General features: G+C 40.6%; 1 protein-coding gene across 1 annotated transcript; it reads right to left on the bottom strand.

Moving 5' to 3' along the window:
• Positions 1–5,215: 5,215 nt before the first annotated feature.
• On the bottom strand, positions 5,216–21,072 carry rbbp9 (retinoblastoma binding protein 9). The gene is made up of 5 exons (XM_072581015.1): positions 20,856–21,072; positions 18,784–18,826; positions 18,582–18,687; positions 17,554–17,639; positions 5,216–5,617 (listed from the first exon to the last, which is right to left on the bottom strand). Exons 1-5 carry the CDS (start codon positions 20,967–20,969, stop codon positions 5,391–5,393), a joined length of 576 nt encoding a protein of 191 aa, XP_072437116.1. The 5' UTR covers positions 20,970–21,072; the 3' UTR covers positions 5,216–5,390.
• Between the last annotated feature and the right edge of the window lie 1,417 nt (positions 21,073–22,489).

Here is a 22,489-nt window from a genome sequence, read left to right as displayed (position 1 = left end):
ACCACTGCCAATGGCCCAAGGAAAGCATAGGTCACAGTGTGACCTGATACAACAGTATTTAGTACTGGAACCTGGATAGTGAATTCCATTGATTTAACTAATCTGTATCAGTTCAAGAGAATTTTAGAAAAGGGGCAAGATGTCCAATAGGAGCAGCCTAAGACCTGAAATAAATAGTTCAGAGTTTAACCACTGTGCTGGGGTTCTTGTGGGCAATATTAACACATTAACTGAGATGGATAAAAATACATTTCAAATGATACAAGTAGAAGAAAATGTTTGCAGTACCTATTGGTTATGGATACTTGAAGGATAGAGTTTCACCCGAGTTCAAACATAAACAACTGGTCTGCTTTGGCAGCTGGTCTAACTGAGACCCTAGGTGAAAGTGAGGACCGCAGATGCTGGAGATTAGAATCAAGAGTGTGGTGCTGGAAAAGCACAGCACGTCAGACAGCATCTGAGGAGCAGGAGAGTCAATGTTTCTGCCCACACTACCTGGTTATAGTACCGTGTCACAATTCATTTTACCTACATCATTATATCACTTAATCATATAATCCTTAAAGAGCAGGAAAGAGGTCAATTGGCCCATCAAGTTGCATCAACCCTCCACAGAGCACCCCACCCAGACCCTCACCCTTTTCCTGTTACCCTGCATTTACTGTGCCTGTATATCTTTGGACTGTAGGAGGAAACCAGAGCACCCAGCAGAAGCCCACACAGACACAAAAGAGAATGTACAAACTACACACAGAGTTATACAGCACAGAAACAGACCCTTCAGTCCAACTCATCCACAATGACCAGACTTCCCAATCTGACCTATTTGCCAGCATGTGGCCCATATCTCTCTAAATCATTTATATTCATGTACCCATGCAGATGCCTTTAAATGCTGTAATTGAACCCACCTCAACCACTTCCTGTGGCAGCTTGATCCATGTACGTACCACCCTCTGCGTGAAAATTTTACCCCTTTTTAAACCTTTCCCCTCTAACCTGAAACCTATGCCCTCTGGTTTTGGACTTCCCCAGCCTTGGAAAAAGACCTTGATTATTCACCCTAGCGTTGCCTCTCATGATTTTCACCCAAAGCTAGAAGTGAACCTAGGTGTCTGGTGCTGTGAGGTAGCAATGCTGACCACTGAGCCATCATTCTACCCCTTATTCTGTTTAAGGTACTAGCTAAATTCTTGTGGTATCCCTTAACCCTCTCAGTTCCTGCTTGAGGATGATATTGGTCTTAACCAGTTCTCACTGCTTCTAAGTGAATCTTGCTGTATTTTTCTCTTTCAATTTCACTATTGGCAATTGGGAAAGCCCAATGAAGTAACAATATATGTTGAGAACTCTTTGTGTTCTTTTGAGGGGCCAGTCATCCAGATATCACGAGGAATCCTATTGTGTAAACTTTAATATTGTATGGAACTCTGCAGTCCAGTTTTCCACATCAGAGATACCTGCATGTACCCCTGCATCATGGAGGGTAAGGTTGTCTACAGCATTGTCCTGTCTCAGCATCACAGACATTAGCTGTAGAATAAGTCCAGAAGCTGCTGTTTCTCCTATTATAAATTCTTGCCAAGTTATCATTCAATCTTCAGTGGCTTAGTAGTTTTGAGATGCCTGATATTTCATGTTTTGATGGTAGTTCTCATATTTTGAAGCACATTGTTATCAAATGGTTTGAGTAAGCAAAATATGATTCATCCATCACTCTGCTGTGACATTGAAAGTCCATAGGCAGATTCAGAGCTTCTCAAACCTGTTGCAAAACTTGCTTCGTCTGCAGTTGTCTACAAAACAAAAACAAGATCCACCTATTCTGTCTCAAGAAGAATTCAGAAACTTAAAATATTCTGTTGAGCATTATAAATTCTCAGGTATGCAGTCAGCTTAATTCTCTGCTAATTTAAAGGGGTGGGTAAAATTTCTTAGACCGAGTTAAATCATCACTCACTCTTTCAAACAAAACCAAATTCCATTTGTGTATTTTCTTTCCCTGAACAAACATCTTTTGTTGAATTTTACTTTTGTTTTAAAGTCTTTGGTATCAAGGTTCTCAGATTTCAGAACATATCTTCAGACAGTTGTCATTCTAAGAAAATTACTCTTCAAATGTTTCAAAATTCCAAGCTTTCCTTATTTTTTCTAAAGCACCAATTCACACCAATAAACTTTAAATATGAAAAAAACCTTATGATTTGGAGTTAAAGGTTGATATTTGGAAGTTCACTCTAGCCAGAAAATGAAATTACAAATTTGACAATTCAGAATTAAAATTAAAATTCTGAATAACCATTTCTCTGAAAATCTTCTCTCAAACTAAATACAAAACAGTACATTTTAACAAAAAAGGGAAATAAATTACAATTTTCCTTCTTTCTTCAGTTAGCTTTTATATGACTGTAATTGTAACTAAGAGATAAGTTCTCACAAGAAAACATTACACATACCTACTCCAAATCTTAATTGTTTTAGATGACCACTGATAGCTCCTTAAAAGGGCAGAACATTACAACCTCTCAATCTATTAATCAATTTGTACTTCTCTGCAGCTCCCTTCTTTTATCTAGAAGGGTCATAATATCACAATAAAATTCCAACTCTAAATATTTCACTTAGATCCACAACTTTAAATGTTAATAAACTGACACAGACACACATCACATTCAAATCCACATTTTCATATCTCCATGCACCTCAGAAATATGAAGATCTGTAAATTATAAACAAAAAGTGCAAAATATATCCAATGATCTTGAGCTCTGGGGGCAACACAAAAGTTAAAATTTAAACAGGTTTAACCATAATACAAATATGTAGGACAAATTCAGCAACTAAGAAACTAAACCCATACAAGACCCAGACCACAGAGGGTTAACATTTAGTGACTGCAAACACTCAAGAGACACATTTTCAAACATATTTATTACCAAAATCACAAATACAAAGCAAACTTCTAACCCTCATATACAACTGTCTTCAAATTATTTAGCAGTGATACTCCATTTTTCTGAAGGATGATTACTGGCCCTGAAACATTAACTCTGTTTTCTCTCCATAGATGCTGCCAGAGCTAGTGAGTATCTTCAGCAATATCTGTTTTTGATTCCAATTTCCAGCATGTACAGTTCTTTGTTTTATTTCCCTTTATTCATTTCTTGGTTAAACAGGGCTAAAGAGTTGGGAGGTTGTATGCTTTCCTGCATGGGATTTCCTGCCACCCTTGCTTTGTTTTCAGTAAAAGAAGTATTATTTTTCTATGCTTACTGGTGAGCTGAAGGAACAACATCCTCTCTCCTCCCCTTCAGCTTTGTTGGCAGCTATATCTGATATACATAACAGATAAGGAAAGAGTGGATCCAAAACGGACTATATAGTCAGTGGAAGAATATTCATATGTGCCAGCCTAGCAACTGGAAAATTTACAAGAATTTGCCTTAATACAGTCCATTTTACATCTGTAGGATGTTCCAAATCAGTTCAGGTTCAATAGCGTACAAGTAATTATAAAACAGGAACAGACAGCACTCTGCAAGGTTCCAAAACCAACACATCATCTAATTGAGCAGCTCAGGGTTTAACAGGTGTTGGTTAAAGAATAAATATTGGGCATGACAGTTGTTCTTTAAAATCACTCAGATCTTTTATATACACTCAATTAGGGCCTCAGTTTAATATCTCATCTTAGTGATTACACCAACTTCAGGACCACACTGAAAGCCCTGATTAGGATGGAAATTGGTGTGAAATCAAGCCAATCCACGCAGCACGAGGCCTAAGAAATTTGCAGTAGTCTTCTTGCAGAAATTCAGCACAGCAAGAATGGAGTTTGGCCCTCTGCTAAGTCAGGAAGAGATTTGGGTGGAGCCTCATGATTTGATGGTGTGTTGAGGGGAGCAAAGAGGGAGGAGAAAGAGGCAGAGGATGGTTAGAGCAATAGAGGCATGCCCCTGCTCCACTGAACTCAACTAGGATGCAGATAATCTGGATCACTTCTGACCTCAGTTCCTCTTCTCACTTGGTTTGACATAACAGTAAAACCATCTTGATGATAATAATGCAGTTGGATCCAATCTTCATGTGCAAAGAACCTAGGTGGTCTCCATCACACAAGTTTTGTGTCAGATGAAAGTGCACTATTACATAAATCAAATTTAGAGTTGCAGTCTCTTTCCCCCTTTCCAACTGTTAACACATAGATGAACACAGAAGTGACTGCTTATCACAAACTTATGTTCTGCATCCAGGCAAAGTGCAAATCTGCCCTTTACACATAGATGAGGCATATATCTACAGTTAACAAAAGGATTCCTCCTACATTTTGGGTGTTACTAAACTGTCAGAAAGGCAAATATCTGACATTGATTATCCTCGGAGTAGAATGCAAAAGGTACAAGGTAACAACTCCTCCTAAAGTCTGAAAAGGTGTGGTGGATTAACCTTGGAAGTCCGTTCTCCATATAGGCACAATCATTGATATTTTCCAGCTATAACACTGCTAAATTAACTTGAAAACCCTCACAGCAGCAGCTGTTGTTTAGATATGGCCAGCAGTCTTCACGTCAATGTATGCCCTGAATCATGTGACAAAACTGGTGTAAGTTCACAAAAAGAGGTGAAAGAAACTACACAAATTTACCGCCCAGCAACAAGTTTAATTACTGCAGTAGGTAAAGCTAAATTTAGTTTGTTCATTAAAAGTTTATCATGTGCTGTATATTGGATCAAGGAGGACATAAGCACAGGTCTCCAACATTGTTCCAATTAAAGTACAAGAAACAACTCTGCCTTTCAACTGAAACTTAACACACTGGACTCAAAGTTGTGTTCAACAATTTTTGATCATATTTCTTGTCTTGGCTGCCATTGTTGGTGGCAATTCTGCTATTAACATTTATCGTTCCTCAAGGCACATCATTTGTCCATTACCATCACTTTTCGTTTCACTATTCCCCCTTTTCATATCGAAACTCTTTTCACCCCCTTCCGTTCCCTCCTGACTTTACCCTGGCTGGTTTAATTACACTTCTTAACACTTCCTGGTTTTAACGAAGGGTTATCAAGCTGAAAGGATAAACTGAGTCTCCAGCCACCATCGCTGCCAGGCCTGCTGAGCATTCCTTGCTTTTCTTTCAGATTTCACAAGGACAATACTTCCTCTTGCATAGGTTAAAGTTTGGTCATTTGATACAACAAGCAACATGTATTAGTGTGTAACAGATCAATGTGTTTTATTATCGACAATGTAAATAGTTATTCTGAATTCCAAGCCATGTACTTCTTGCAGTAAAACCACAAGCTTCATCAGAATTTAAAATTTAACACATTGAACAAAACAAAAATAATCAATAATCAACTCATATGAATGAAAAGGTTTCTGACTATAAAGATGCTTTCATCATCTTATGAACAACGGATATTAATTCAGGAAACTTTTCATCCTGAAAGTGCCCTCTATTTGAGAACTGGTGTAATTCTGCATTCAGACTATCTGCTACTTCTTGCTGTTCAGACCATGGCAGGAAAGGGTCATCGTTTGAACCAAACTGAACAATATGGTTACAATTACTTTTGATCTTCTCCCATTGCCATGGACTGCAGAAATATCCTGAGGAAAGAAAAAGGAAAATGTCACTTGAAATTAAATTAAAAGTTTGATTTCTGTACATGTCAATACTTTTATTAATAGAAATTCAAAACTGAAAGCCTCATGCTTATTGAAAAGCAGATAATCAGTGAAAAAAAACTTTTAAAAATTGTTTGTTGCATTTTAAAAATAAATCACCTTTGATTTTCTGATGGGAATATGGTAATTTCACTTGCTCAACCTTTGCCCCTCTTCTTTGCCTTAACTTTCTATCAACTTTCTGTACGACCTTCCAGCAGGGTGTCCCTGATCATCTGAATAGGGCATTACAATGTAAATAGCTAATGAATGAAAATCCTTGCCATTAAGCATATGTGCCAATTTCTCAGGTGTTATTTGCTTGTCAGGGTAGGTCATCGGTGCTGTGGTGGGAGCCACAGTAACTCTGGTCCCTACGTAAGGAGGGACCATGGAACTTTGTAAAGCCTTACTTGCTAAGAAAAGTGAGCACATTAATCATCTCCAACAAGAGAGAATCTAACCATCTCCCCTTGACATTCAATGGCATTAACCATCATTAAATCCCTACTATGAACATTCTGCAGGGTTATCATTGTCTAGAAATTCAACTGGACTAGCCATATTCAATACTGTAATTACAAGAGCAGAACACAGGCTTGGAATTCTGCAGCAAGTAGCTCACTTCTTGACTCTGCCAAGTCATTCACTATCTGTAAAGCATAAGTCAGGAGTGTGTTAGAGTAGACTCCACTTGCCTAGATAAATACAGCTTTAATAGCATTCAAGAAGCTTGATATGACCCAGGACATAGCTGGTTTGACTGGCACCACATTCGTTCTGCCAATGATGCTCAGCAACAGCAGCAGCAATATGTACCATTTACAAGATACACTGCAGAAATTCACCAAGGCTCGCTCCAAAATCATGACCACTTCCCATTAGGTCAAAGTAGCAGATACGTAGGAACACCATCACCTGCAAGTTTCTCTTCAAGCCACTCATGTGAGTTGGAAATACATTGCTATTCCATCGCAGTTAATGAGTCAAAATCCTGTAACTCCCTCCCAAATGGCATTTTAGATGTAACTACACCATATTGATTGCAGTGGTTCAAGAAGGCAGCTCATCAGCATCTTTTCAAAGGCAATCAGAGATGGACAATAAATGCTTACCCAGAAGTAAAACTGAACTTGCTTGAATGAATAATAAAGAGGGGCTCAACATGAGCACGGGAAGCTGAAAGGCCACTGAGCCACACAGTCATGGGAGCAGGCCATTCAGCCCATTGAACTTGTCCTGCCATTCAGTACAATCACAGCTGATCAAACACTTCCCATTTACCACCCACTGAGAAAAAGAACAGGAAATGACATCATGGTAAATGATGTCACAACCAGAAATGACATCACCAACCCAAGGAAACCCAAACATATAAATAGAAAGTGGTCTACACCACCAGCGCCTTATTCGGAGGCTCACTGAAGATGTTACCTAGTATGGTGACAAAACCTACATCCAGAATTTCACTGCTTTTTACAAATGCCCATCCCCATTAGTCTCTTTGCCATTGGAATGATAACTTCATTCTCTACCTTAAATATAGTTTCCTCAGCACTCTGTGGTAGAGAATTTCAATGAATGACAACCATTTGAATAAAAGAAACTCTACTTATCCCAGACTTAAGTACCATCCCCTTCTTCTTAAAGTGTGCCCATTTGTACTAGACTCCCAACCATTGGAGATATCTGACCTGCATCAATTGTCGACGTAGTGGCTTAGTGATTCACACTGCTGCTTCACTATGCCAGGGACGCAGGTTTGATTCCAGCATCAGATGACTGTGTGGAGTTTGCATGGATCTGCTCCAGTTCCCTTCCACAGTTCAAAGATGTGGGGTTAGGTGAATTGGCAATGCTAAGTTGCCAATTGTATTCAGAGATTAAATAGGTTAGGTGCATTAATCAGTGGTAAACATAGGGTAGGGGAAGTGGGTCTGGGTGGATTACTGTTTTGAGGGGTGGTGTGGATTTGTTGGGCCGAATGACCTGTTTCCACACTGTAGCAGTTCTATTAATCTCATTTATCCTTTGAAGCATTCTTTAATTTACAATGAGATAGTTTCTAATTCTTTGAGACACCCATGAATATAGGCCAATAATTGTCCAATCTCTCTTCATGGTAAAGTCCTACCATCCAAGGAACAAGTCTGGTGAACCTTTACTGCATCCCTCTATGGCAATAATATCTTTCTTGAGATAAAGAGACCAAAACTACACAAAATGCTCCATGTGTGGTCGAACCAAACTCCCATACAACTGAAGTAAGACTTGACTATTCCTGTACTCACATACTCTTACAATAAAAGGAGACAATCCTTTGACAATATAGAACATAACAGCACAGTATAGGCCCTTCGGCCCTCAATGTTGCACCGACCTGTGAAACCAATCTGAAGCCCATCTAACCAACACTATTCCATTCTCATCCATATGTTTATCCAATGATCATTTAAATGCCTGTAAAGTTGGCGAGTCTACTACTGTTGCAGGCAGTTGTTCCACGCCCTTACTACTCTCAGAGTAAAGAAACTACAACTGATATCTGTACTATATCTATCACCCCTCAATTTCAAGCTATGTCTCCTCGTGGTAGCTATTACTATCTGAGGAAAAAGGCTCTCACTGTCCACCCTATCTAACCCTCTGATTACTTTATGTGTCTATTTAGTCACCTTTCAACACACTCTCTAAGGAAAACAGCCTAAAGTTCCTCACAAGGCCTTCCCTCCAAACCATGATTTGGAGATGCTGGTGTTGGACTGGGGTATACAAAGTTAAAAATCACACAACACCAGGTTATAGTCCAACAGGTTTAATTGGAAGCACACTCACTTTCAGAGCGTCGCTCCTTCATCAGGTGGTAGTGGAGGACTCAACCCTAACACACAGAATTTATAGCAAAAATTTACAGGGTGATGTAACTGAAATTATACATTGAAAAATTGATTGTCTGTTAAGCTTTTCATCTTAGAATGCCATGATAGTTTCACTTCTTTCATGTGTAAATCACACAACCTTTTTTTAAAACGTTGCATTCTCAGGTTAGCTGTTAACAATGGTGATAGCTAGACAATATGTTGAAGGTGTTAGCCCCCTGTGTTCTCTGTCTATGCACATACACAGGCACTCCTATTACACACATACACACGGACACACACATACACAGACACGCACACAGACACCCACACACTCCCACACTCTCACATGCACCCCCTCACAGACTTAAAGACGCTCTGTACTCACTACACACACGTACACACACTTTCTCACACTCACAACCCCCAACCCAGACAGACATACACACACACAGACAAAGACCCACATACACACATATATTTATGGGGTGAATTTGTACTTGCAGGGTTACATTGTACTTTGCTCAAAAACTGCATGAATTCATGTAAAACTCCGTTATCTCACTTTTTAGATTAGAATCAATCTAAACATCATAGCATAGACAGAGAACACAGGGGGCTAATACCTTCAACATATTGTCTAGCTATCACCATTGTTAAAAGCTAACCTGAGAACGCAACTTTTTAAAAAAAGGTTGTGTGATTTACACATGAAAGAATGAAACTATCATGGTATTCTAACAGATGAAAGGCTTAACAGACAAACAATTTTTCAATGTATAATTTCAGTTACATCACATTGTAAAGTTTTGCTATAAATTCTGTGTGTTAGGATTGAGCCCTCCACAACCACCTGATGAAGGAACGACGCTCCGAAAGCGAGTGCTTCCGATTAAACCTGTTGGACTGTAACCTGGTGTTGTGTGATTTTTGACTTCCCTCCAAACCAATCAACATCCTGGTAAATCTCCTCTGCACCCTTGCCAAAGCTTCCACATCCTCCCTATAATGTGGTGACCAGAACTGTATGCAATACTCAAAGTGCAGCTGCACCAGAGTTCTGTACAGCTGCAACATGACTCAAAAACTCAATCCCTCTAACAATAAAAGCCAACACAATATGTGCCTTCTTAACAACCCTATCAACCAGGGTGGCAACTTTGAGGGCTCTATGTACATGGAGACCGAGGTCTCTCTGCTCACTCCACTACCAAGAATCTTACCATTAGCCCCCAGTACTCTTTATTCCTGTTGTTCCTTCCAAAGTGAATCACCTCACACTTCTGCATTAAACTCCATTTGCCACCTCTCAGCCCAGCTCTGCAGCTTATCTATGACCATCTATAACCTGCAATATGCCTCCGCACTGTCCACAACTCCACTGACTTTAGTGTCTTCCGCAAATTTACTAACGCATCCATCTGCACCCTCATCCAGGCGATTTATAAAAATGACAAACGGCAGCGGACCCAAAACACCACTAGTAACTGAACTCCAGGATGAACATTTCCCAACAACCACCGCCCTCTGTCTCCTTTCAGCTAGCCAATTTCTGATCCAAACCACTCAATTGTCCTCAGTCCCATGCCTCTCTATTTTGTGCAGTAGCCTACTGTGGGGAAACATATCAAATGCTTTACTAAAATCCATATACACCACATCAACCACTTTACCTTCAACCACCTATTTGCTCACCTTCTCAAAGAACTCAATAAGGTTTGTGAGGCATGACCTACCCTTCCCAAAACTGTGTTGACTATCCCCAATCAACTTCTTCCTCTCTAGATGATTATAAATCCTATCTATTAAAATCCTTTCCAACACTTTACCCACAACAGAAGTAAGGTTCACAGGTCTATAATTTCCAGGGTTATCTCTGATCCCCTTCTTGAATAAGGGGTCAACATTTGCTATCCTCCAGTCTTCTGGCATTATTCCTGTAGACAATGATGACATAAAGATCCAAGCCAAAGGTTCTGCAATTTCCTCGCTAGCTTCCCAGAGAATCCTAGGAAAAATCCCATCCGGCCCGGGGTCTTATCTATTTTTCACATTTTAAGAATTGCTAACACCTCCTCCTTATGAACCTCAATCCTGTCTAGTCTAATAGCCTGTATCTCAGTATTCTACTCAAAATTACTGTCATTTTTCAGTATGAATACTGACGAAAAATATTCATTTAGTGCCTTTCCTATCTCCTTGGATTCCACGCACAAATTCCCACTACTGTCCTTGACTGGCTCTAATCTTACTCTAGTCATTCTTTTATTCCTGACATATCTATAGAAACCTTTAGGGTTTTCCTTGATCCTACTTGCCAACAACTTCTCATGTCCCCTCCTGGCTCTTCTTAGCTCTATCTTTAGGTCCTTCCTGGTTAACTTGTAACTCTCAAGCGCCCTTAGACTTCACTTCTCTTTTTTACATAAGCTTTCTTCATCCTCTTGACAAGAGATTCAACTTCTTAAGTAAACCATGGCTCCCTCACTCTTGATCACATCCTCCCTGCCTGACAGTAGCTGTTTCTTCAATAAGCTCCACATTTCTATTATCCCCATCCCCTGCAGTTTACATCCCCAACCCATGCATCCTAAATCTTGCCTAATTGCATCATAATTGACTTTCCCCCAGCTGTAACTTTTGCACTGCAGTATATACCTATCCCTTTCCATCACTAAAGTAAACATAACCGAATTATGATCATTATCACCAAAGTGCTCACCTACTTTTAAATCTAACAGCTGGCCTGGTTTGTTCCCCAGTACCAAATCCAATGTGGCCTCATCTCTTGTTGGCCTATGTACTACATACTGTGTTTGGAAACTCTCCTGCACACATTGGACAAAAACTGACCCATCTAAAGTACCCGAACTATTGTGTCTTCAGTCAATATTTGGAAAGTTAAAGTTCCCCCCTAACAACTCCCCTGTTACTTTTGCTCCTATACAGAATTGTCTTTGCTATCCTTTCCTCTATATCTCTAGTACTTTTTGAAGGCCTATAGAAAACTCCCAACAGAGTGACCTCTCCTTTCCTGTTTCTAACCTCAGCCCATACTGCCTCAGTAGACGAGTTCTCATCAAATCCTCTCTCTCCCTGCTCCTTGCCTTACTAGCACATGGCACAGGTAACAAACCAGAGGTAATGACTCTGTTTGTTCTCGCTCTGAGCTTCCACCCTAGCCTTACATCCCCATTCCTTTTCCTACCGATGTCACTGGTTCCCATGTGGACCATGACTTGAAGCTGCTCCCCCTCCTCCTTAAGGATCCCAAAACCAGGATCTGAGACATCACGAACCCTGGCACCTGGGAGGCAACACACCAAATGCGAGTCTCTCTCATTCCCACAGAATATACTATCTGTCCCCCTAACTATGGAGTCCCCAATGAGCAATGCTCTGCTCCTCTCTCCGCTTCTCTTCTAAGCAACAGGGACAGTCTCTGTGCCAGAGACCTGTACCCCTGGTATACTTGTTATTGAGGGGAATGGCCACAGGGGATCCTGGCACTCTGTCTCAAAAGCAAAACCTATTGGTGAAGCTCAGCAGGTCCAAAGACGAGTCACTAGATTTGAAACATTAACTCTACTTTCTTTCCAAAGATGCTGCCCTGTTCAGTTTTGCTAGCAATTTCTGTTTTTGTTTCAGATCTTCAGCATCCATAGTTTTGTTTTATTTTAGTGAGACAATCCATTAGCCTTACTAATATCTTGCTTCACCTGCACATTAACCTTCAATTACTTATTGACAAGGCCACCTAAATCCCATTGGACATTTACACTTTCCAACTTCTTACCATTTAATAAATACTCTGCATATCTGTTCATACTACTGGAATAGGTAACCTCGTTTTTTTCCACATGTTCCATCTGCCATGTTCTTGCCCATTTAGTAAGCCTGTCCAAATCCCCTCAAAGCTATTTTACATCTTGATCACAACATATATTCATGCTTAGCTTTGTATCATCTACATTGAAAATATTATATTTGGTCCCCAAATGAAAATCATTGATGTATATTGTGAACAACTTGGATCCAAAACTTAATACTTGCAGTCAATGTGAAAATGACCCATTTCTTCCTGCTCTCTGTTTCTATATGTTAGCCAATAATTAATTTATGCCAGTACTTCACCCGCACACCATGTGCTTTAAATTTTTCTCACCAGCCTCTTTGGTGGATTTTATTAAAAACCTTCTGAAAATCTAAGTTTTTTCTGCTTGATTTATTGTTGTCACATGTACTGAGACAGTAGCAGAAAGTGAGGACTGCAGATGCTGGAGATCAGAGCTGAAAAATGTGTTGCTGGAAAAGCGCAGCAGGTCAGGCAGCATCAAAGGAGCAGGAGAATCGATGTTTCGGGCATGAGCCCTTCTTCAGGAATGAGGAGGGTGTGCCAAGCAGGCTAAGATAAAAGGTAGGGAGGAGGGACTTGGGGGAGGGGCGTTGGGAATGCGATAGGTGGAAGGAGGTTAAGGTGAGGGTAATAAGCCGGAGAGGGGGTGGGGGCAAAGAGGTCGGGAAGAAGATTGCAGGTCAAGGCGGCGGTGCTGAGTCCGAGGGTTGGGACTGAGAAAAGGTGGAGGGAGGGGAAATGAGGAAGCTGGAGAAATCTGCATTCATCCCTTGTGGTTGGAGGGTTCCTAGGCGGAAGATGATGCTGCATGTCCTTGGCGGAGTGGGAGGGGGAGTTAAAGTGTTCAGCCACTGGGTGGTTGGGTTGGTTGTTGCGGGTGTCCCAGAGGTGTTTTCTGAAACGTTCCGCAAGTAGGCGGCCTGTCTCCCCAATGTGGAGGAGACCACATCGGGTGCAGCGGATGCTGTAAATGATGTGTGTGGAGGTGCAGGTGAATTTGTGACGGATATGGAAGGATCCCTTGAGGCCTTGGAGGGAAGTAAGGGGGGAGGTGTGGGCGCAAGTTTTGCATTTCTTGCGGTTGCAGGGGAAGGTGCCAGGAGTGGAAGTTAGGTTGGTGGGCGGTGTGGACCTGACGAGGGAGTCGCGGAGGGAGTGGTCTTTCCGGAACACTGATAGGGGAGGGGAGGGAAATATGTCCTTGGTGATGGAGTCTGTTTGGAAGTGCCCGAAACGTCGATTCTCCTGCTCGTACTGAGACAGTAGTCTATCAGCCACCAAATAATAACATCACATTGGGGGTGGGCAATAAACAAAGAAAAAACTAATGCCTGTAAAAATGGTACAGCAATTATCATGGGGGATTTTAATCTACATGTAGATTGGTTGAACCAGCTCGATCAGGGCAACCTTGAGGAGGAATTTATTGAGTGTATCTGCAATAGTTTTCTTGAAAACTATGTAATGGAATTGACGAGGGAGCAAGCTATCCTAGATCTGGTCCTGTGTAATGAGACAGGAATAATTAATGACCTCATAGTCAGGAATCCTCTTGAAAGAAGTGATCACAGTATGATAGAAGTTAGAATACAGATGGAGAGTGTGAAGATAAACTCCAATACCAGGGTCCTGTGCTTGATCAAGGGGGCCTACAAAAGAATGAGGAAAGGACTTGGCGAAAGTAGACTGGAAACAAATATTTTATGGTGGGACAGTTGATGAGCAGTGAAGAATTTTCAAAGCAATGTTTCAAAGTGCTCAGCAAAAGTATATTTCAGTGAAAAGGAAGGATTGTAAGAAAAGGAATAATCTGCCATTGGTGTCTAAGGCTATCAAATTGAAAGGCAAGGCATACAAAGTGGCAAAAAACAGCATGAAACTAGAAAAATGGGAAAACTTTAAAGGTCAACCGAAAGTCACAAGAAGAGCTATAAAAGAAAAATAAAATAGAACACGAGAAAAAACTAGCACAGAACATAAAGACAGAGAGCAAAGGTTTCTATAAATACATAAAATGAAAAAGAGTGGCTAAAGTAAAGGTTGGTCCTTTAGAGGATGAGAAGGGGCATTTAGTTATGGAATATGTTGAAATGGCCGAGGCATTGATAGGTACTTTGTAACGTCATCACAGTGGAGGACACTAATAACATGCCAGTAATTGACAAAGAGACAAGGATAGGTGAGAACCTGGAAACAATCACTATTACGGAAGAGGTAGTGTTGGGCAAACTAATGGAGCTAAGGACAGATAAGTCTCCTAATGGAATGCATTCCAGGGTACTAAAAGAGATGGTGGGAGAAATAGGAGGTGGACTGGCGGTAATTTTCCAAAATTCGCAGAACTCTGGAGCAGTTCCAACAGATTGGAAAACAGCAAATGTGACACCGCTGTTTTAAAAGAGAGGTAGAGAAAAGGTGGAGAATTATAGACTGGTTAGCTTAACTTCTCTAGTGGGGAAGATGCTTGAGTCTATTATCAAGGAAGAAATAGCAAGGCATCTCAACAGAAATTGTCCTGTTGGGCAGACATAGCATGAGTTCATAAAGGGCAGGCCATGCTCGACCAATCTTTTGGAGTTCTATGAAGACATTATGAGCAAGATGGACAATGGGGATCCAGTGGTTGTGGTGTACCTAGATTTCCAAAAGACCTTCAACAAGGTGCCACACATGAAGCTGCTGCATAAGATAAGAATGCATGGCATTGGGGGTACAGTATTAGCATGGATAGAAGATTGGTTGACTAACAGGTAGCACAGAGTAGGGATAAATGAGTGCTCTTCTGGCTGGCAATCAGTGCCTAGTGATGTGCCTGAGAGATTGGTGTTGGGACTGCAATTATTTACAATTTATATAGATTCTGGAGTTGAGGACCATGTGTAGTATGTTAACGTTTGCAGATGACATTAAGAGGAATGGCACAGCAAAGTGTGCAGAGGACTGTGAAACTTTGCAGATGAACATAGATACATTGAGTGAGTGGGCAAAGGTCTGGCAGATGGAATACAATGTAAAGAAATAAGAAATCATACATTTTGATAAGAGTAATAGTAAAAAGGATTATTACTTGAATGGTAAAAGGTTGCAGCATGCTGCTATGCAGAGGGGCCAGGGTGTCCTTGTGCATGAATCACAGAAGGTTAGTCTGCAGGTACAAGTAATTAGGAAGGCAAATGGAATTTTATCTTCCATTGCTGAAGGGGTCAAGTTTAAGAGCAGAGAGGTGATGTTGCCGCTGTACAAGGTGCTGGTGAGGACACACCTGGAGTACTGTGTGCAGTCTTGGTCTCCTTACTTGAGAAAGGATGTACTGGCACTGGAGGGGGTGCAGAGGAGGTTCACTAGGTTGATTCCGGAGTTGAGGGGGTTGGCTTATGAGGAGAGATTGAGTAGATTGGGATTATACTCATTGGAATTCAGAAGATTGAGGAGGGGATCTTAGAGAAACATATACAATTATGAAGTTAAAAATCACACAACACCAGGTTATCGTCCAACAAGTTTAATTGGTGTTGTGTGATTTTTAACTTTGTACACCCCAGTCCAACACCGGCACTCCAAATCATGACAATCATGAAGGAAATTGATAAGATAGAAGTAGAGAGGATGCTTCCACTGGCAGGTGAAACTAGGACAAGAGGGCATGGCCTCAAAGTTAGAGGGAGCAGAATTAGGATTGAGTTGAGAAGGAACTTCTTCACCCAGACGGTTGTTCATCTTTGGAATTCCTTGCCCAGGGAAGTAGTTGTTTTTTAAAGCTAACTTTTGTAAAAATTGGGGCGGCACGGTGGCACAGTGGTTAGCACTGCTGCCTCACAGCGCCAGGGACCTGGGTTCAATTCCCGCCTCAGACGACTGACTGTGTGGAGTTTGCACATTCTCCCCGTGTCTGTGTGGGTTTCCTCCGGGTGCTCCGGTTTCCTCCCACAGTCCAAAGATGTGCAGGTCAGGTGAATTGGCCATGCTAAATTGCCCGTAGTGTTAGGTAAGGGGTAAATGTAGAGGTATGGGTGGGTTGCGCTTCGGCGGGGCGGTGTGGACTTGTTGGGCCAAAGGGCCTGTTTCCACACTGTAAGTAATCTAATCTAATCTAACGTACATTTTTTTTAACAATAAAGGAATTAAGGGAGATGGTGAGAGCTTGGGTAAGTAAATATGAGTCCAAAAAAAATCAGCTATGATCTTATTGAATGGTGGAGCAGGTTCGAAGGGCCAGATGTCCTACTCCTACTTCAAATTCTTATGTTCTTATACAGTGCAAAGTGTCATTTTGCATGCTATACAGTCAGATCTTACCATGCAAAGTATGTCAGGGTAGCAGAACAGAGTGCAGAATACAATGTTACTGCCCCAGAGAAGGTGAAGAAAGAGAGATCAAAGTTAACATTTAAGAGGTCTGTTCAAAAGTCTGATAACAGTGAGGAAGAAGCTGTTCTTGAAACTTTTATATCATTTACCCAGCAGCATGGAGGGACAGTATAACCTGGGTTGGTGAGGTCCTTTGATTATGTTAGTTGCTTTCCCAAAGCAGCAGCAAGTACAACACAACCATCGGCTCTCCTTTATCAATTTTACTAATAACATCTTCAAACAGCTCCAATTGTGTCAAACACAATTTCCCATTTTTCGAGCATTTTCCCTGACATACATCTGACACTGTTATAGCTCTTTGATTTTGCTCTTGCTCCTTTCTTAAATAATGAGGTGACATTTTCAATCATCCAACCTGTAGCATCATTCTAGAATCTATAGAATTATTACAAAATAATCACCAATGCATCAATTATTTCTATAGCCACCTCCTACAATACTCTAGGATGCAGATCATCAGGTCCCGGAGATTTACCAAGTTGCATCTTTATTAATTTCTCAAATACAATTTTTTTACTGAAGCAAAAGTTTTTTTACTTTGGTCCAACCAAGCCTTGCCGAATATAATCTCAAACAATGTTTAAAAGCATCTCATAAAAATACTCAAAACACAGTGAAGATTGTTGAGGCAAACACTGATTGTTGTTTAGAGAAATGCTGTGACAGTTATTTACAGAAAGGTAGCATGTCAGGGTGGTAGCTATACGCCATTATTCTTGACACCTCAGGGGAAATCATGCTTCATTGTTATGTACAACAGTGAATGAAATGAAAATTTGAAGAAAGTATGTTACCACTTTCTTGTTCATTTGCATCTCCAAGATCAGATGTATATGCAGATACCAATACAATACCGTATACTCTGTGTGTCTCAGCATATCTAAAACAAATATAAATATATAACATAATAAGCAAACCGTGTCCTTAGTTCTTAGTTTAAAGGCAATAGCATTCTATTTTCAGCAATGTTTGAAAGAGGGATGGATTATTACAATGCACATGTGTTCAACATTTTAATTCAAACATCCCACAATGTCAGGTGCATATTGCTTGCTATTATTACTTTTCTACAACTTATATTTCTAGAGCGTATGCTTCTTTACAGGCACCATTATAAAATCTGCCACAAAAAGATATTAAGTCAGATGACTAAAAGCTTAAGTTAAAAAGCTCTTCACTCCAACACGTTACCTTAACAGCTGCTTGAACTTGACTCACCACATGCATATATAAATTCAGATTCAGAATACAAACATTATACTAGGAAGCATGGTGGCTTAGTGGTTAGCATTACAGCCTCACCAAACCAGAGAGCCGCATCCGATTCCTGCCTTGGGCAACTGTCTGTGTGGAGTTTACGCATTCTCCCTGTGCCTGGGTGCTCTGGTTTCCTCCCAGAATCCAAAGATGTGCAGGTCAGGTGAATTGGCCATGCTAAATTGTCCACAGTTTTAGCTGCATTAGTTAGGGGTAAATGTAGGGTGGTATGTTACTCTTCAGAGGATTGGTGTAGACTTGATGAGCCAAATGGCCTGTTTCCACACTGTAGGGAATCTAATCTAATCAACCCTACTTAAAAACAGATATACCTGTATATATCAAATTCAAGCGTACTGTTCAACCATCTCTAAAAAAAAAGCCTCTATATTATCAAAATTAATATCACTTGACTTTAACAATAACAGTATTGCTTTTGGTTGCCTCTTTCTGTCCTGTGAAAAATCAATACAATAACCTCTGAAATTTTGAAAAATTACTGCATTAAAGTTATCACTGTTTTATGAACTCAAATCGCATTTATTTTCCTTTGACAAACTTTTACCTCATAGCTGCAGCAGCACCAGAACTGTGTCCAATGATAACAGTCTGTTCATCACACTGCAGTGTTTTTTCCATAAAAGGAAGCCATATTGTTTTTCGAGCTGTAACTGAAAATCACTCATAGGTTAAATAAACAGACCATATTATACAATTAAAAATAACTTCATCATTAACTGTAATGTCAGCTTTCAAAAATCACTTACGAGAGTCTGGCATGTTTTGAAGCAAGCACTGAAAATCTGGAATCTGCAAAACATATTTTTAAAAGTGAAGTGAAAAAGTATGAACTGCAATCTGAAAAAACAATCATTTCTTTTGTGTGCATCAAGGAATAGCAATCAAGTGTGATGGCTATGGCGAATTAAATGATTGTATCATAATTGCATAAGAAAGACATAGGTAAACATAGTTGTAAACTATTAAAGCTCATTGTTTACCTTAAAGGTTATATTTAATGAGAGGTGATGCACTTTCTTTGGTGTTTCAGGAAGATTAGTCAAATGCATTACATTCATAGGTGGTTGTTGGGTAAAATATTTTTGGTAAACATAGTGGTGCTAATACAAATAGTCCAACCCAACAATGGGTCCCAATAGTTTATCCTGAGAAGAGCAAAGAATTAGAATTTATAGGAACAGCATAATAGAAGCAGGCCATTTGACACATCTTACTCATACTCGCACCTTGAATGAGCTAACCACTTAAATATACTTCCTTTTTCCCTACAGCCTTGCAATTCTTTTCCTTTTTAAGTGCATACCTAATTCCCTGTTTACAGTTATTACTGAAGTTTGTTTATACTACTTCTTTAGGTAATGCATTCAGCCATAGAAACACACTTCTTCATCCCTCTTATGTTGCCAGTTATCTTAAATCCTTTCTGCCAAACCAGGAACAGTTTCTCCTTATTTACTTCATCAAACCTGTCATTATGATTTGTGCATTGTTACTACAATATGATTACATTCACCAAAATTTCAGAAAGTGTCAATACATATGAGACAGATATGGGAACGTTGCACGGCAGCTGCTATGTTTAATTTTTTTTCATTTTTTTCACATCAGATAACTTTCTCTGTTACAGACAGGAATAGGATTCACTATACGGAAAACAACATATCACAAGTTGCATCCCACAAACTCCAAAAAGGAGTGTCCTATTTTCACTCACTGTCAGCCAGATATTGAAAAGTGCAGGAATGAAACAATATTTCCAGAAGCAGGCCTTAATCCAAAATCATATTTTCACTTTATGATTGAGTGCTGCTATGTGACACCCTCACAGAAAGAGATTACAACATTTACATGTCAGAAAACCTTTAGAATAAGAATTTCAAATGCACAAAATCGATAAATATATTGCTCAGGGGAGGTGATGACCTAGGGGGTTTATTGCTAGGCTATTAATGCAGAGATTCAGACATTGAGTTTGAATTCAATAAAAATCTGGTTTGAGAGTCTAATGGTAACCATGAAACCATTGTTGCTTGTCGAGAAAACACCATCTGGTTCACTAATGTCCACCAGGGAAGGAAAACCTTTACTTGGTCCGGTCTACATGTGACTGTTGACCCACAACAATGTGCCTGACTTTTCACTACCTTTGGGAAATTAGGGACGAGCAATAAATACTGCCCTATCCAGTAATGCCCATATCACATGAGCAATTTTTTAAAAAGTTGTGTATAAATTAAGATGTTAACAATGACAAAAGTCAGAACTGGAGGATGCATTAAAAAAGCCAGGGGAACGAAGTGTTCTCTGATGCATGGAAGGAGTCAAGTGACGACATTTCTCAGAATATGTCCAGCAACAGAATCACATGAAAACAGATGCATTTTAACTTTTTGTGAGGGTTATCCTGGAACATTTAATGAAAATTCAGGACTATCGTGGCAAAATCTGCATGTCTGGTTACTCCTGCAGAAGTGCTAGATGGCCCTTGAGAAAATGTGTTCTTTGAGCTGCATTGCCATTCTTTCAGTCTCTATGAACAAGTGAGAGTGGCATTCCCCAGTCACTTCGAAAGCAAGCTTGGCCTATGTAAATCCAAGTTACAAAGAAAGATCAAGGCAGAAGAATGAATAAATCAGATTCTTGGGCTTGACGAAACGATCACATTTGAAGAACGGATATGCCAGAGGAAGCAGAAGCAATTTATCGTTTTGGTGAGGGCAGAGACCGCCCGCAAAATGTAGGATCTCCCTGTGTCTCATTTAGTATTTCCAGCCACAAGGCAGCTGCTCCCCTTGGAAATAAACTCTCTATTACCCACCTGATTCAGATGATCCTTCACCCATTTGTACCAGTTGCTATGCTCCACGTCCCCCACCCCATTGCCAGGGACGATCACTGCTCGGCGAAGCTGTTGACAGTCGCTCGGAGCCATTGCAGAGGCGGGGCCAGCTCCCAGTCACACAAATCCCTTGCTTGAATATCATAAATGTAAAGGTGATTCTCACACTTACGGCATCGTACCAATATGTATATAGATTTGAAAATATTGCAAACAACCCCGCCGACTGGTCATTATGACACGAATTTTGAACCGGGAATTGCTGTGCACATTTGTTTTTTTGGTTGCGAGGATATAAAACACTACAGTTTGTAAGCTGAATGGCCTCCTTCTGAACTATCAAGTTCATTCCTGTCTGAAATCAACGCACAGCAGCAGAATCAGTCACAAACACCATCATAAAACAATCAGCTTGCTCAAGAAATGAACAGGTTGATTAGAAAATACTCCTTTATTTATGATAGTTCAGGAGCAGCTTTGCAGATTGTATCTCAGCAGGAATCCTACACTGTCTTTCAAAGGTTCATAGGATGTGTTGCTAGCAAGTGCAATATTTATTGTCTATCTCTAATTGTTCTTGACGAAGACCATGTTAATTCAACTGTTCTTGACATTTAAGAATTATAATTGTTGTTAAGGAGTTGAACATTGTCAGGAGGTAAGCATTGTTGAAGAATTGGGAGTTGTTGGAGTATGGGGACTCGCATTATTCCTAGGGGAGGTGGGCAGGCTGAGCAATTATGTATATGGTCAGGATGATCATTAGTGGAAGTGCAGGCAAGTGGGGACAGTTGAGATTGGAGTGAGCCTTTCTTTGGAGGGTTAAGTGTTAACAGTGCAGAACTAGAGGGCATAGGTTTAGGGTGAAAGGGGAAAGATATAAAAGAGACCTAAGGGGCAACTTTTTCACGCAGAGGGTGGTACGTGTATGGAATGAGCTGCCAGAGGATGTGGTGGAGGCTGGTAGAATTGCAACATTTAAGAGGCATTTGATTAGATTACTTTAGATTAGATTACTTACAGTGTGGAAACAGGCCCTTCGGCCCAACAAGTCCACACCGCCCCGCCGAAGCGGAGCCCAACCATACCCCTACATCTACCCCTTACCTAACACTACGGGCAATTTAGCATGGCCAATTCACCTGACCTGCACATCTTTGGACTGTGGGAGGAAACCGGAGCACCCGGAGGAAACCCACGCAGACACGGGGAGAATGTGCAAACTCCACACAGTCAGTCGCCTGAGGCGGGAATTGAACCCGGGTCTCTGTCGCTGTGAGGCAGCAGTGCTAACCACTGTGCCACCGTGGGTATATGAATAGGAAGGGTTTAAAGTGATATGGGCCAGGTGCTGGCAAGTGGGACTAGATTGGGTTGGGATATCTGGTCGGCATGGATAGGTTGGACCGAAGGGTCTGTTTCCATGCTGTACATCTCTATGACTCTTTGACTCTATAAGTGAGGGGTGAACATTATAGGGTGCAGTAGTGGTGAACTTTGTCAAAGTTGTGGGCAATTGTGAAGCATAAGTGATGGGGGGGGGGGGGTAAGCATTGTCAGATGCAGATAGAATCATAGATTCCCTACAATTTGGAAACAGGCCATTTAGCCCA

The sequence above is a fragment of the Chiloscyllium punctatum genome, chromosome 11 (genome assembly GCF_047496795.1).
Source record: "Chiloscyllium punctatum isolate Juve2018m chromosome 11, sChiPun1.3, whole genome shotgun sequence".
In the NCBI taxonomy this organism is placed as follows: domain Eukaryota; kingdom Metazoa; phylum Chordata; class Chondrichthyes; order Orectolobiformes; family Hemiscylliidae; genus Chiloscyllium; species Chiloscyllium punctatum.
Note: the sequence above shows the minus strand (reverse complement) of the source record. Positions and strands in the feature narration are given on the sequence as shown.